Raw genomic sequence first — 16,133 nt, forward strand, 5'->3', positions numbered from 1 at the left:
AGTAACAATGAAAAAGTCAGCCTCTGGTTATTCAGGAGCTGATAACCAGTCTGTATCTTGTGTCTGCCCCTAGTTTCTCCTCCATCTCCCTCCTGCTCCCCATCTTTTGGCTATTTCAAGCACTTGCTAGAACTTCTAGCAGAGGGCTGGGTGATGAAATGCCAATACGTCCCCTTGAAAGCAGCTCTAGGAAAAAAAAAGGCTGGCGGAAGAGGAGGTTGAAACTATCGGCTAAAATGAGGTTTGAGGATAATCTGTGAATTTCGTGTATCTAAGTTTATTTGGTTCCCCTCCCTGCCCCCACCTCCCCTCTGACAGGGATAATGGAGAATTGGTTGTAACCCATCTATTATGCTTTGCTCTCTTAAGAAATAAGTCCTAATTCAGCAATCTGGCATGCTGTTTGAACCTTTGGGAATGTTGGCTGCATCTAAGCAAATACATCTTCTTTACAAGGCTCCTTACAATCCCGACCTTACAATTCACCTTGGGAGCAAACGCATACCTTCAGAACTATTCTTCATCCACGTCTGCTACAAACTGTGAGTGGTGTTCAGGTGACTTGCTGTGCGTTTTGCTTAGGTGAAGTTTTACTGCATGTTTGCTCGCAAAGGTCCGACAACACAACTTACACTTGAATTTAGAGTCTGTGTCCTCTTCCGCAGCTATAGTTTCCGGTGACCTTTGAACCGATACCCTGGAGATCTCTTGCTCGACCTTCGTTTGCTGTTCCACTGCCAGTCGATTCATGTCCTTCATTTGGAAGCCTAGGTGGGACTCTAAATGGCTGATGTAGGTAGAGGGGGTTCTGAACTGAGATGCACAGTCACTACAATAGAAGATGGGATGTCCTTTGTCCATATTTTTCAAAAATTTTGTCCCTCCAGTTTTCCTAAGCTGATATTTGACATTTGCCAGCCAGTGGCTAATGGTGGTCATAGATAGTCCAGTAAACTTGGAAATCTGCATGCGTTCTTGAGGACCCAAATCTGACAAGAGATATTTCCCTTCTGACGTTTGAAAGAGGCTTGAGGCAAACTGAGCCTGCAGGATCAGAAGATGTTGAGGATTCCAGTTGGATTGCCTGCCCTTCCTCTTATGCAAAGTGGAGACTTCTGTAGAGACATCTTCAAAGCGCCTGACCTCCATCTCTAACTTCATGGAAGGGACCCTAGAAGAAGTGGTGGTGGGTTTTGGTGTGGTAGCTTTGGGAAGAACTTTGACCATGTCGGCAATGTCAGATAGAGCATGCTTCTGTGGTGGGGAAGTACAAGATTGTGCTTGTGCTGACTCTGCCTTCTTGCTTTTAGATTTGGTCAGATCAATGGGCTGATCATTATTTTCAAACATGTAGCGCCTAGACACACTTCCCGGCCTGGATGGGGCCGGAGACAAAACTGGCTTTTCAAGGATGTTGAGATTCGGTTTATGAAACATAGAAATTGTGCTTGAGCTGGGACTGGAACTGGATGGAGAACGTAGAGGTTCGGTGGCCTTGCCCAAGTGATTATTCAACACAGACTGCAGGGCACTGAGCGGGTTAATACAAGGTAGTGCCGGAGCATGGTTGGCGGTGGTACAGCCATTGCTAAGAGAAGATGTGGATTCCATAGGTTGGGATTTCTCTCTAGTGCTGCTGTTCTCTTTCACTTTGTCCTCCTCTTTTGGGGGAGAGGGATCATTCTTTCTGGAGTCTGAGGGAGTCTCACTTTTGGGGAGAGACTCACCCTCACTGAGGCTCAAGGAGGATGCATCAGTGGTGGGGCTGTCTTTTGCATACTCCTTCTGTGCTTCATCCTTGTCCTCAGACTCTTTCTTCACTTGAGTGCACTGGGCTAGGTTTGTGGGGACAGAAACAAGGGGCATTACCTTCCACTTTGGAGCTATTGGTCTTAACTTATTGGTGATGGTTGGTCGAATCTGGAGTACTTGGGAGCCCATAGGCAGAGAAGACTTTGTGCCCTCTGACAGTTGGTAGGCTGCATGGATACTGGGATATGCGCTCCAACTGGGAGCCCCATTTTGGGCTTTGTTGATAGCTGTGGTAACTGTGTTTTCTAATGACTTTAAAATGTCTCCTCCACCCTTTGAGCCATCTTCCAAGTCTTCTTCCCTAAGATATTGGTATTTCATTGTAGGATCCAATGGTTTTTGAAGAGTATCTTCATATTCTTCACCCTTGGCCACTTTCTCATCTTTGTTAGTCTCCTCTGGTTTTTCTTTTTTGCCTTCTTTCTTTAACTCTATTGGAGGTGCTGCACATTCTGAAGTTGCATTACTAGATGGCTTAGAAGATGGAGTATCATTTCCCGGGGCCTCTGACAATGACTGCATTTTCTCCACTGCCAGTGGATCCAGCACCAGCTGCTTTCCTTTCTTGGAAGCGGAGCTAGTGACTTTCAAAAAGTGACCTGTGACCATCATGTGAGTAGTGAGCTGCTGCAAGGTGTCATGAGAGCTCCCACATTCCATGCATTTCAGGATCTGAGATTTGCAGGCCTCAAACTGCCAGGTATAGCTGGCGCCATTTTGATAGCCGTAGCGGTTGTTCGAGGACAGCTGCAGGTTGGCGTTCTTTTGAGAGGAAAACGTTTCTGCAAATGATCCAGTGGTAGAATCTGGGGAGCAGGGCCGGTTGACGTCAAAAACGCGTTTCTTTGCCGGGTTGACCATTTTTGAAGAAATGGTTGGTACTGGCTCCTTCAAAGGCACTTTTTGGTAATGTTTTGTTTTTATCATGTGAACACTCAAATCTTGCAGGGAATCAAAGGAGTCACCACAAAACATACATTTGAGAACCTTTTGTGCATCTTCCTTGTCCATGTCCTGAAAAGCCCTTTTCCGGGGCTTTGAATAGCTAGTAGGTCTGTGCTTGTCCTTTTTGCGGTTATCATCTTGGTAGTGACCGGTTTCATTCATGTGCACGGTTAACTCCACCAAGGTATCATAGGCAGCACTACACTGTCGACAGCGAAACCTGCTGGCCCCTGTGAACACAGTCCCACACATCTTGCTACTCTGTCGATACAACTGCACAGAGCTGAAAAGATTGGGTTTGGAGACAGGCCTGGAAGGCAAATTCTGCTGTAAGCTTTTGGATAAAGCATCTTGATGCCAATCAAAGTCACTTTTGTTACCTCCATTTCGTGTGTCGCAACCTCTCCGCTCACTGCTTGACAACTTGAGGCCGAGACCAAGACCTGTCCAATAGGAATCAGACAGGATGTTGGCATAGACAGCGGTCATCTTATCCATGCAGTTGTGTGTTTCATTCTGAAGCTTGGGGTGGGCGGTAGCTTTCTTGTCCTGGGCATCTCGACAGCATACGCTTTTAATGTCTGCCACCTGGTCGCTGGCATCACTTAAAAGGGATTCATTTTCGGCATCTTGATTAGATAAATGACTTATTGGAGAGTTCTGGTAGCTAAAGCTACCTTTCTGCTCTGTGCCTGTTTCTACTTCTTCATCTGTGCCTGGGTCATTGCTACCCTGAAGTTGAACTACAGAATTGCTGTCCTCGTCATCTTCCTCTTCCTCTTTGATTTCGTCCTCCTCCTTCAATTCTTCCTCTTGAACATAACCTGAAAGAAAAGAGGAACAGATGAAATAACAGGCTATGTACCCTACTCCAATTTCAAGCCTCGTGCTAAGTGCTTCCTGTCCTGAACTGAATGCCAATTTAATCTACACTTTTATGAACTGCGAGCAATGGAAAGAGGAAAAAGCCAAATGATGTCTTTTGTGGAGTCTACTGCTTTTTATTGGCAGGCAATCATAATTCTTTACAACTTCCCAGAATCCCAAGTTAATAATTTTCACGTTTAAGGAATATCACTCTAACATGTTTATAATGGAGCGGTTGCTAAATCCATATGTATGACTTTCAGGCAGGACTCTAACCCCACTCCTATTTAGTTGGCTCCATCTTGCCTCTGGGGAGAAGAATGATGGCGAGAAACAGAAATGAGAGCTTGATCCTTGCCAACTTAGGACCTTCATTGCAATCATAAGACCAGGGTTCAAATCCCAGACCTGCCATTTCCTATCCTGCCCATCTTGGGCAAATGTCTTCACTCTCGAGGACCTCAGGTTCCTTATTTGAAAAATAGGGGGATGGGGAGAGGGTGGAGTGGATTCAGTGGTAAATGTTTAACAACTGGTTCTTCGAGAGAAAAACGTTCACATGATGCACTTTTTATTGACATTTTCTCCATCATTTTCTTAAATCTAAACAATCAACAAAACAATAGCCATTTCTGATTTCCACGGTCTAAATGCTCACACTGACAATTTAATAATCGACTCTTTAAAAGAGTTGGATTCCAGCACATCCCTGTGTGTACCAGACGATCACCAAGGCCCTTCAAGCTCTAAATCTGATGTTTCATCATGGGATCATATTAACAAAACATGTCTACTTGCTTCAAAGGGATTTCAATTGAGTGAACCTTCAGTGAAGGCCTCCTTAGGTGCAAAGCCATAAAGATGAACAAAACCCAAGGCACTGTTTTCAAGGCACTTTCTACGGTAGGAGGCCACATACAAATAATTGCGATATAAAGTAGAAGGAAACAAATGCCACGAGAGCTTTAAACAAAGTACTCTGACAGTTCAGAAGAGGGGAGGCATCATTTTCAGCAGAGGGTATCTCAGGAAATCTGAATAGAAAATGTATTATTTGAGTTGGGCTTGGGAAGCTTTTATAAGGAAGAGGGGGAAGGGGTGGCAGAATGTAGGATGGCAGAGTGATATACCAGACTTGAAATCAGAAAGCCCTGGATTCAAATTCTGCCTTGACCCTGGGCAAGTTCCTTAACCTCTCTAGGCCTCACTTTCCTTGTTTAGAAAAAAGAAGGGGTGGTTGTGATGTCCTCTATGGTCACTTCTGGCTATAAATCTTTACGAATATTTTAAACTTCAATTTAAATGAACAATCTTTTATTTTCTCCCCCCCCTTGTCCCCAGCCATAGATCTATGACCCTATGATCCTAAGTGCAGCTTTAGCAGAAATTATTCCAGATGTAAAAGGGAGAATGTGGGCAAATGTAAACATCAAAGTCATAAAATCTCAAAATCTGAAGACAGCTCAGAAGCCATCTCCTCCAACTCATAGCTTAAAGGAATTATCTTCACAACATATTAGAAAATGGTCATCCATGTATTGCTTAAAAGACTTCCAGTGGCGGTAGAGAGAAAGTGAGGCAGGGGAGAGGGAGGGAATCCGCTGCCTCCTGAAGCATCCCATTCTATTTTGAGATGTCTTTAATGGTTAGGAAGTCTTGATTTAGTTAGAGTTTAAATTTAAGTCTTTCCAATTTCCAGCCTAACTCCAGCCTTTGGGACCAAGCAGAACGACATCTCCTTGTTCCCTTGTCCTCTTGGGTGTTAGAAGGACCTTCACTGCAGGAGATCAGGGTTTGAATCCCAGCCCTGCCACTTCCTATCCTTATCCCTTTACTTCCCAGGGTAGCCCTTTGGATACCAGAAGATAGTAGTAGTTCAGTTTGGAGAGAAGATTTCTTGAAGAGGATAGTGCAATATAAGACTGAAAAAGAAGACTGGGACCAGATGGCAGAGGGCTTGCAATGAGGGTGTTGGTTATAGAGACATCATATTGTCAATAGTCAATGGATTTTGTTGCAGATCAGCCATTTGTAGAGTATGATGTACGTTATTCTTTAAAGGTGGGCTCCAAATATAGGCCAAAGCTCAGAAGGCTAGAGAAGAGTTATGATGGAACATTTGAATAGACTATTCCACTGCTGGCTAGGAAACGGTATAACCTCAGTGAATACAATCATTTTAAAATAATGATAAAAGGTTTTTAATAAGAATGGAGTATTTGGGGACAATCCTATTATGCTCTAACAGATTTAAGGAGACATTTTCAGATGAGTCTTAAAATGCCCTCTCAATTTCGTGCCTGCAATTCTGAACGCACCATGATTTGTGGGTACAAATCACAGGATGCCAATTACCTGTTTGATTTGTAGATACGAAATGCTGCTGGGAATGTGATGCTTGCTGGGGGTCCAAATTCTCTGACAGGGTAGGGGAAAAGTAATAGTATGGAAAAAATGAAGACTTGGGGAAGGGGATAAGGCAGAATTAATAAGCAGATCTCTCTCCATAGTGATGTGGCATGCAGCAGTCCACACCCAGGTGTTTCTGTTCGTTGCTTAGCTTTGGAGGATGATATCTAGCTGATGTTTTATTGTTGGTGAAGAATGAATTTCTTTGTTTCGAAAAAACAAGAATTGTATCATCCAATTTCCATTTATTTTTTCTTACCTCCCTGTCCCTTTACTCCTGAGTAGCTCATAGTGAGGATTTGAAAAGGAAATAGCCAGATTTAGGTTTACTCTCAAACTCACAGAAAGTCTATTGGTAAGGAAGTTAACAATATAATGGGTAAGGTATGTAGGCCCTGGGTTTAAGAATTAAGAGAAAGCACAGCAAACATGGATTTACTTCATAGATTCATAGTATAGAGGAGAGGCAGCATGGGGTAGTTGGACTGGGAGTCTAATATTATGCCTACATGATAACAATACAAACAATTGAACGGTGGAAAATGCAGTCAAAACATCAACGATGGTGGAGGTTTTAGGGGAAAGGCATAAGGAAGATGTAGGAAAGTAATGGGGTTCTATATGGCACAATGTAAATGCTTTGACTAATATTTTTGTTCTGAACTGACCATCTGTTTTAGTTTTGTCTCTATGCACACAAACTAATTAAAAAAATTAAAAGCACTGTTAAATTCAGTAACATTATGTCTGACATAGGAAAAAAAAACCTATTTATTTAGAAAACATGGATTTAGAGTCCTAAGACATGGGTTCAAATTTCAACTCAAATATACTACTTGTATGACCCAAAGCAAGTAATTTAAACACAGGAAGACTCAGTTTCCTTATCTGTAAAATGAAGCAGTTGGACTAGATGGCCTCCAAGTTACCTTCTAGTTTTAAGTCTTATGCTTTTATGAAGTGCTACTAATTGTTTTTTTTTTTTTAACAAATAACCAGTTTACTAATCCCAACCTCACACTTTTTTTCTTCCAAATCATTTTGTATGTATAAACACAGCTGCTATATCACCAGTGGGAAGTCTACCTCACAGACAATAAGATAAGATATGAAGATAAAAAGAAGGCAAAGCAAAACAAAAATTTGTAAATGAGACTGCCTCTGTGTATGAGCCAACAGAGCCAGATAGAATATTGTAAATATACTTTCCTATCAATAATTGGGGTTAAGCCCTCAGCATATATAATAGTGAAAAAGGAAATGAACAAGTGAAAAAATTGGGTGAAAAGATGAAAAATGGACTGAATTCACCCATCGTGATTTGCTGAACATGGCTATAGTCCTGACTTGCTATTTTGGAAATGGAGACGTACTCACTCACAGGCATGAAATCTGCCCGACCTGAGTTCTTGCACACAGGTAGAAATGAGAAATATTTTCCTCTCTCCTGATATCCGGAAGCTGAGTATCAGAGCCCATCTCTTCCCCACAATCTACTTTGTCCTTCTAAATGGATTCTCCAGAAGAAAAGTATTAGGCAGCTAACCCCTCCCCCACAATACAGATAAAATTTTCTGCTTAATTAGGCATTGACATGTTTACTATAACCTTTATAGAAGAGTAACTCATGCTGAGCAGTCCTTTTTTTTCCCTCCATAGCACAGACTTAAATCTAATACCAGTGATAAGCGAATACACTGAAAGGCCATGAGAGAGGACAAAACTGCCAAGTCCGTGACAGCGAGATTTTTTTTAACTGTGGCTAAAAATTCCAAGATTCTTTTAAAAAAATACATTTTAATATCATACATTTAAAATCAGTCACTTTACTTAAGTGTTTCCATTTGCCACTGGCAATTTCTAGAAAGAGCAGAGGTGTTGAAGATGTAGGCAACCTGGGTGTATAATGAATATCTATCTGCCTGTCCCTCTAACCATGATTCGTCTCCAAGTATTGGACTACATGTAAATCACTGCATAACGTGAAGTACAGTGTGTTCTTTATTTCAATGCTTAACTAACAGAAGACACCAAAAGCACTGTGTTAAGTTATAGTCAGAGGGATTTTTGTTGTTGTTGTCCCATAGCAATGGCTAAAGTAGATTATGCTATAAATGTTATTAACTTATGGATTTTAATAAGCAAGCATCACTTCAAAATCTAAAACACTATTTTCAATTGTCCTGGTCCTTTCCAGCCTATACCTAACTGATCAACTACATATTTCCTTACTCTAAATGTGTAGGAAAAACAGTTAAAAGACTGATTTTTAATTCATTTGTTAAAAACTAGCTGTTACTGTTTATATATATATATGTATATATATATATACACACACATATGCTATATGCTGTTATATGTACATATGTTATAAGTATTGTCTGTTGGACAGGGCAAAACAGGGACCTTTGTAGTTTTCACAGAAGTCTCTGTGAAATCCCTTACAGAGAGAGCAGAACAACCAGGCATCACCAGCAGTGTTCATGAGTTTATGAGTTTTAGGTAACTTAGATGACTTAATATGTTGCCTTTTCTCTCAGCTCTACTCTTGATTCTTTAGACTTTTTCACCATGTTCCAGTGGCCTTCTTACCCTGGAAGATGCCTCTTTTCCCTGTGGCCTTCTCATCCTGGAACATCTCCTTCTCCCTGTGGCCCCTCCTACCCTTAGCGAGTTCCTCTCAGAGTCACCATTTTGAGGAAGTGCCCCAGATAGTCCTGCTTACTTCTCACTCCTCTCCTAGTTCCTCTCCCAACTCTCCATATTTCATCACCATATCTCTATACAAGTTGTATCTCCCCACTTCCACCCCTGCTCTTTACTCTCCTTTATGTGTTGTTTTCTCTCTTTAGAATGTAAATTCCTAGAGGGCAGAGATTGTCTTTCTTCTTGCTTATATTTGTTTTTCCAGTTCTTAGCACAGTTCCTGGGACATAATAAGTGTTTAATAAATGTTTATTGTCAACAATAACAAGATCTCCTTGTTCTAATGCAAATTCTTTGGTAGAGGTTGTCTGTGTGTTCCAGGCAAGTTCTATGGACCTCTCTCCCGGTGTGTGATGGGGTACATGTGAACTTTTGGAAACACATACACATTAAGGAATAGATCTTTGAATTAAATATGCATTGTTATCATCCATCAGTCTGTAAGTCATGCCTCTTCATGAAGTGAGGGTGAAAGCATAGTGCCAACTCTTGCAAATCCTACCAAGCTAGATAAGTTCTGAGTGCAGACCTGGTCAGTCCCTTGTTCAAGGAGAAGCCTACTTAAGTGCATAGAGGCTTATAATCAGAAGGCTGGCCACCAGGTCAATTTTTAGTCATAGCAATTTATTAAAACCAGCTATTGAAGAGAAGAAATGTTACAGTCTTTGAATATGGAGATGAAGTAGTCAGTGGAGAGAGTACTCAAACCATGATTCATGCTCTCCCTATCTACTGACTCCTCCTGTCCTACATACAAGTACACCCACATTTCTCCAAATTCTCAAAACAACAACCACCACCCATTACTTTATCCTGCCATCCTTGACAGCTTTCTTCTTCTTCTCTGCTAAACTCCTTTAAGAATATAAAATATGTATAACAGCTCTCTTTGTGGTAGCAAAGAATCGGAAATTGAGAGGATGCCCTCAATTGGGGAATGGCTAGACAAGTTGTGGATTATGATTATGATGGAATACTATTGTGCCGTATCAAATGATAAACAGGTTTATTTTATTTTATTTTGTTGTTGTTGTTGTTTTATTAGTTAATTTATTTATTTTTAATTTTCAACATTCACTTCCATAAGTTTTAAGTTTTCTCCCCCTCCCTCCCCAAGATGGCCCGCAATCTGATATAGGTTCTACATATCCATTCCTATTAAACATATTTTCACATTAGTCATGTTGTATAGAAGAAGTATAATGAATGGGAGAAACCATGAGAAAGAAAAAAAATAGTCTGCTTTGCTCTGCATTCAAACCTCACAGTTCTCTCTCTGGATGTGGATGGCATTTTCCATCATTAAACCTTTGGAATTGTTTTAGGTCCTTGCATCTCTGAGAAGGGCTGGGTCTATCAAAATCAGTCACCGCGTACTGCGACTGTTACTGTGTACAAGGTTCTCCTGGTTGGAGCAGGTTGATTTCAGAAACACATGGAAAGACTTGCATGAAATAACAAGAATGAAATAAGCAGAACCAAGAGAACTCTGCATACAATAACAGCAATATTGTTCAGAGAATAACTGTGAACGACTAATCTATTCTAATCTAATCTGGGTTATTCTGAGTTTCATAAATATTCAAATCAACTACAAAGGACATATGAAGGAAGAAGATGCTACCCACCTCCATAGAAAGCACTGATAAATAGAAGGACATATAGTATGGTTATACACACACACACACACACACACACACACACGTCAAATGGTGGCCTCCTCTAGCATAGGGTAGAGAGGGAGGGAGATAGTTCAAAACTTAAAATGTAACAAAAAAATTAGATTTAAAAAAGAGAAAAAAGTATACACCCATATATAATATGTGCCTCTAATTCTCATCTTCTCAAACTAGTTTTCTAAACCCTCTTTATCTGGCTTCTGATCTCATCATTCAACTGAAAATGCTCCCCTCAAAGTTAGCAGTGATCTTAATGGATGTATCTAACGGTCTTTTTTCAATCCTCATCCTTCTTGACTTCTCTATATCATTTGACACTGGTGATCACCTTTTCCTCCAGGAAATTATCTCTCTTGGTTTTTGTGACATGCTCTCTTGGTTTTCCTTCTAATTGTCTAATCACTCTTTCTCAGTCTCCTTTACAGAATCTTCATCCTCATCATTCCCCCTAATGGTGGGTGGACTCCAGGGCTCTATCCTGGGTCCTCTTTTCTTCCCATTAATTTGGTTATTAACTCCCATAGGTTCAGTTATCATCTCTATGCAGATGATCCCCAGATTTATATATCCATTTACACACACACTCATATATATATGTATAGAATGGATATCTAGATATCCATTCCTAGTCTTTTTTTCTGAGCTCTAATTCTACACTTTTAACTTTTCTTAGATATTTCTAACTACATGTTCCATAGACATCTTAAACTTGATGTGTCATTTTCTCCGCCCCCCCCCCCCCCAAGCCCTCTCCTCTTCTAGACTTCCCTATTTCTGTGAGGGCCATCATCTTTCCAGTTTTCTAGATTCAAGGCCTTGACGTGATCCTGGATTTTTTACTCTAACTCACTCATATTCGATCAGTGGCCAAAGTTTGTCTTTTCCTTAACATCTGTTGTATCTGTCCCCTTCTCTTCTCTTCATTCACATGGCTACCACCCATTCTCAACTATAATCTATCCTTCTAAAAACTTTTTTTTTGGAAGGGGGAAGGCAGGGCAATGGGGGTTAAGTGACTTGCCCAAGGTCACACAGCGAATAAGTATGTCAGGTGTCTGAAGTCACATTTGAACTCAAGTCTTCCTGACTCCAGGGCCAGTGCTCTATTCACTGTGCCACCTAGCTGCCCCCCCAAAATTCTTAAAGTGATTTTCCTAAAGCATAACTGTGTTACAGTTCCCCTACCTCGCCACCACCCACAATAAATTTCAATGGCTCCCTATTACCTCCAGGATCAAACACAACCTGATTCCTGCTTATATTTCTACTGATCTTACACTTTACTCCCCTCCATATACTCTGTAGTGGAGCAACACTGACTCGTTTGTTGTTCTTCACACAATAATTCATCTCTCATTTCTGCACCTTTGCCCTGGCTATGTCCATACCTAGAATATTCACCTCCACCTCCTGACATCCCTAACTTCTTGTATTTGTCCTGTTCTCTGCATTTACAGAGCCACTCTCCCATCCCACCCCCATAGTTCAGAAAAGCCCTCATCACTCCTCATCTGGATGATTGCAACAGCCTTCTACTTGGACTCTGCCTCTCTTTTCCCACTCCAATTGTCCTCCACACAGCTGTCAGTTATTTTCTTAAAGTGAAGGCTTAACCACGTCATTCCTCTACTCAATAAACTCCAATTTCTCTCTGTTACCTTCAAGATCAAATATAAACTCTACTTGTCATTTAAGGCTCTTTGCAACCTGGCTCCAATCTACCTTTCTAGCCTTACTCCATATTACTTCTCTTCCTGAACTTTACAGGCCAGCCAAATGGATCCTACCTTTCCTTATACCTTATACTCCATCTTCCTGCTCCATGCCTTTGCACTGTCTGTCCTCATGCCTGGAATGCACCTCCACCTCCACCTCCACCTCTTAGAATCTTCTGGTTCCTTCAAGATTCAATTGAGGCCCCATTTTCTTTATGAATTCTTTCCCAATTCCATTCAACTCCTAATTCTCTTCCTCCCAAAATTTCCTTATATTTATTTTGTACTAACTTCTTGTGTATTATCTCCCATGATAGAATGCAAACTCCTTGAAGACAAGAGTTCCTTCCTTCTTTCCTTCCTTCCTCCTTCCCTCCTTCCTTTCTTCCTTCCTTCCTTTCTTTCTTTTTCCCTCCCTCCCCTCCTTCCTTCTTTCCTTCCCTCCTTTCTTTCTTTCTTCCTCCCTTTCCTTTTCTTTCTTCCCTTCCTTCCTTCCTTTATTCCTTCCTTCCTTCTCTTTCTTTCTTTCCTTTTCTTTCTCCCCTTCCTTCCCTCCCTCCCTCCCTTCCTTCCTTCTTTCCTTCCTTCCTTTCTTCTTTCCTTCCCTCCTTTCTTCTTTATTTCCTTCATTTCCTTTTATTTCTTCCCTTCCTTCCCTCTCTTCCTTCCTTCCTCCCTCCCTTTCTTTCTTTCTTTCTTTCTTTCTTTCTTTCTTTCTTTCTTTCTTTCTTTCTTTCTTTCTTTCTTTCTTTCTTTCTTTCTTTCTTTCTTTCTTTCTTTCTTTCTTTCTTTCTTTCTTTCTTTCTTTCTTTCTTTCTTTCCTTTTTTATTCCCAGCAACTAGATCAGTACCTGGAACATAGTAGGTACTTTAAAAATCTTGATGATTGATTGATATGTTGAAGGCCATTTACTAATTCATGCATGGGTCTATGATCTTTTGATAGAGGAACAACAGCATGGGTGATACAGATGAAATCATGGACCTCTGAAGCATTAAAGCATGAATGAGAATAAAACTAGATGGGAAGTTCTATGTTGCTACTCTGCACATACATAAATACATGTTTCTACGTGTGCAGATCCACTCGTCAACATATGAAGCCACACAAGTAAGTATGTCTATGCTAGTGTTTATATGACACCACCATAATATCTAGTCAACTTCATCATTCATCAAAAATAGTTCTTTGGCATTATATAGGCAAAACAAGCAGTTGATTGATTGGGGTTATTTCTAAATGACACCAAAATAACTGGTTGTAAAGGGGGAAATATCACTCAATCTACTAGGCTGTTTGACACATACTCTCCAAACTTTCACTCTTTTTTCTTTTCATTGAATTCGCTAAATTTTTTTTTGACACTTGGATTCTCTATTGGTTATTTTGGTGTTATAAAGACATTACCCATCTGTGAGTTGAAATGTTGAGGAAAGAGAAAGAAAAATGGACACTTCTAAATTTCGGAAGCTTCCTGCCATATACAGTAAGAAGTTTAATGCCAAAAATATCCTCAGATGAATTTCTGATGGCAATACTATTTGAAAGTTAATTAGAACATCCTTACCATATTTGTTGTGGCAGCACATGTGGAATCTAGCTGATATTCTGTTTTTCTTTCAGGGTCTCATAGAATCTAATTTCCCATTTTACAATATAGATTTACAATGTATGTAAACTTTACAGTCAAATGATAAACTAAGCATAATCCTCCTGGAGTTTTGGACGTTTTAATATAGTAGCAACGAAAGGGCAAGTAAAGCAATCACTTGGTGATTTGCGGTAGACTAGAGAGCCAACTTGGACCATTAGGATGAATACTTTGGATTCCCTTTTCATTCTCTCATGATTTGCCCATACCGATATGTACCTCAGGCAGATTTTAGCCTTGGTGTGGTAAACAGCTGCGATCAGTCTGTCAAAGCCAGTGTCTTAAAGGTTGATGGTTAGACATTTACACTTTTGTTCACTTCTAGAACTTGCCAGCCTCCAGTTACATATAAACCTATTCATTTATTCATTCAATCATTATTTCGTATCTACTATGTACAAAGATGCCAAGAGAAGAAAGCACTGTTCTGATCACAACTTTGTGCTGTTTGATTGGCAAAGATCCTTTTTTTTTAACTGGTATCTGATTATCATCCCCATGTACAAAGATTATGCCAGTCATATGCAGATCATTGCTAGAGTCCACAGCAAGCATCCTGTGTACACAGATCCACTCTCAATCTTACTAAGTCCAGCTACTTTGAACTACTGAGATATGGATTTTTAAAAAAAATATGATCAGAAATGATTGTAAAACACCCTGTAACACTACTAGACCTAGTTTTGAAACATTTAAATAAGATGATATTGAAAGTGAGGGGCACAGTTATTTACGATATGATTTATTTATGATAGCTGGTATTTGTTTTAAAACTTTTACCCTAACGGAGATTTAGCAACCAGAGAAAATACTAAAACAACAAAGTAAATTCACAACTTTTCATTATATTAAAAACTGAAAAATGGTGCAGAGACTATATGTAGACATATACTGTTTATAAACACACAGCCTTGGAATCAGAAAGATGTGGGTTCAAGCCCAGCCTCTGACACATTTTTTTCTGTGTTACCTTGGGCAAACTGCTTGAGTTTAAGCGCCCAAAGTTTCAAGCTGAAGCAGAGTTGCTGATCTGCATTTGTACCTGAAGTTTTCCCATAGGGAATTCTCTACAACAATGAAATGACAGGCTTGACCTGCTGAAACCCTAAAGTGTATACTATGTATATAATATACAATATATATATACATATAAACATAAATATTCTGTTCTATATTACAGAGATAATAAATATACCTAAACTTTACTGTTTCAATGGTTTTTTAAAATCCTAGTTACAGTGATTTTAAATGAAATTGTACAAAATAATTCACTGGTGGGATGATGATAGATATCAAGTTTTTGTTAGGATTGTATTCCTGTGGTTGACTTGGTCTCACAATATGATATTTCAGCAAAAATACTGACAGTCATAACAATGGTGGTAAAGGGGGGATAATTTGAATAAAATTAGCAATTCTAGAAATCCAGCTTTTCAAAACAAAGCCAATTTGACTGAAGTCTTGTTTTATATCATACTCAATTATGATCATGATAATTTTCACCCTTACATCACAATCTGTAAATGATGATGTAAAACCTGATAAAGATTCACGAAGCATATGGAAGACATCATTGATCAGACATAGAATATTTCTCTGTGTATGACCGCAGCATCCTGACCAGAATACAAGACAAAGTTATAGACTTCCTATCGTAAGCTTCTAATATTTTGGTGGCTCTGATCTAAGAAAAAACAAAAAAACCCAGAACTATTAATGTGTATTATTTTGGGCATTGATTGGTCCTCATGTTGTTAGCCTGAGCAAAAAGAGGATTAGGCATTTAAGGAAGCTGAGTCATGCTTCCTTCCTTTTAGGCTGGGTTTGTGGGACACAAGGAAGGCAGGGGTAGGGGAGACATGTGCCACTTTCTTCCCATACAAGGAAGACTGTTCCAGAGTTAAGATTTCTGTTTCTTTTATTCCTAAATCCATTTACAGAGAATTCACATACGAACCTCCCTGCCTTGCATTGTGAACAATCTAGGGAAGTGATTGGGTTTACAAATATTTCTTTTTATCCTCATAAGGAAAACCTAAATTCACTGTGCTTTTTTTTGTCTTTAACAAACTCATATTTTTCTTGACATACGCATGGAACTCATTAACACAAGTGGGCCTTGTACACACAGATCAGGAAGAGCTTGTTCTCTCCTACAAATGAATAATGGCAGGGCCAAGCAAACAGTATTCTTTCTTTAAAGGGATGTCAAAGAACAGGCAGGTACAATGAGGAGCCTGTATATCAAGAGCATATCAAGTAGCCTATATACATGGGCTGGGATCTTTCTGAAGGTCATCAAAAGCAGCAATATCTCTTATTTCTTCTCTAGAGCATCTTGATTTCAC

General features: G+C 39.9%; 1 protein-coding gene across 1 annotated transcript in view; it reads right to left on the minus strand.

The window, feature by feature from the left end:
* Nucleotides 1-319: 319 nt before the first annotated feature.
* Nucleotides 320-16,133, minus strand: part of TSHZ2 (teashirt zinc finger homeobox 2) — a 273,082-nt gene continuing 257,268 nt past the window's right edge. The window contains exon 2 of the mRNA XM_036752830.1: nt 320-3,581. Coding sequence (XP_036608725.1) covers nt 514-3,581 — 3,068 coding nt within the window. The 3' untranslated portion in view covers nt 320-513. The remainder of the gene's footprint in view (nt 3,582-16,133) is intronic.

Source organism: Trichosurus vulpecula, chromosome 3 (assembly GCF_011100635.1).
Source record: "Trichosurus vulpecula isolate mTriVul1 chromosome 3, mTriVul1.pri, whole genome shotgun sequence".
NCBI lineage: Eukaryota > Metazoa > Chordata > Mammalia > Diprotodontia > Phalangeridae > Trichosurus > Trichosurus vulpecula.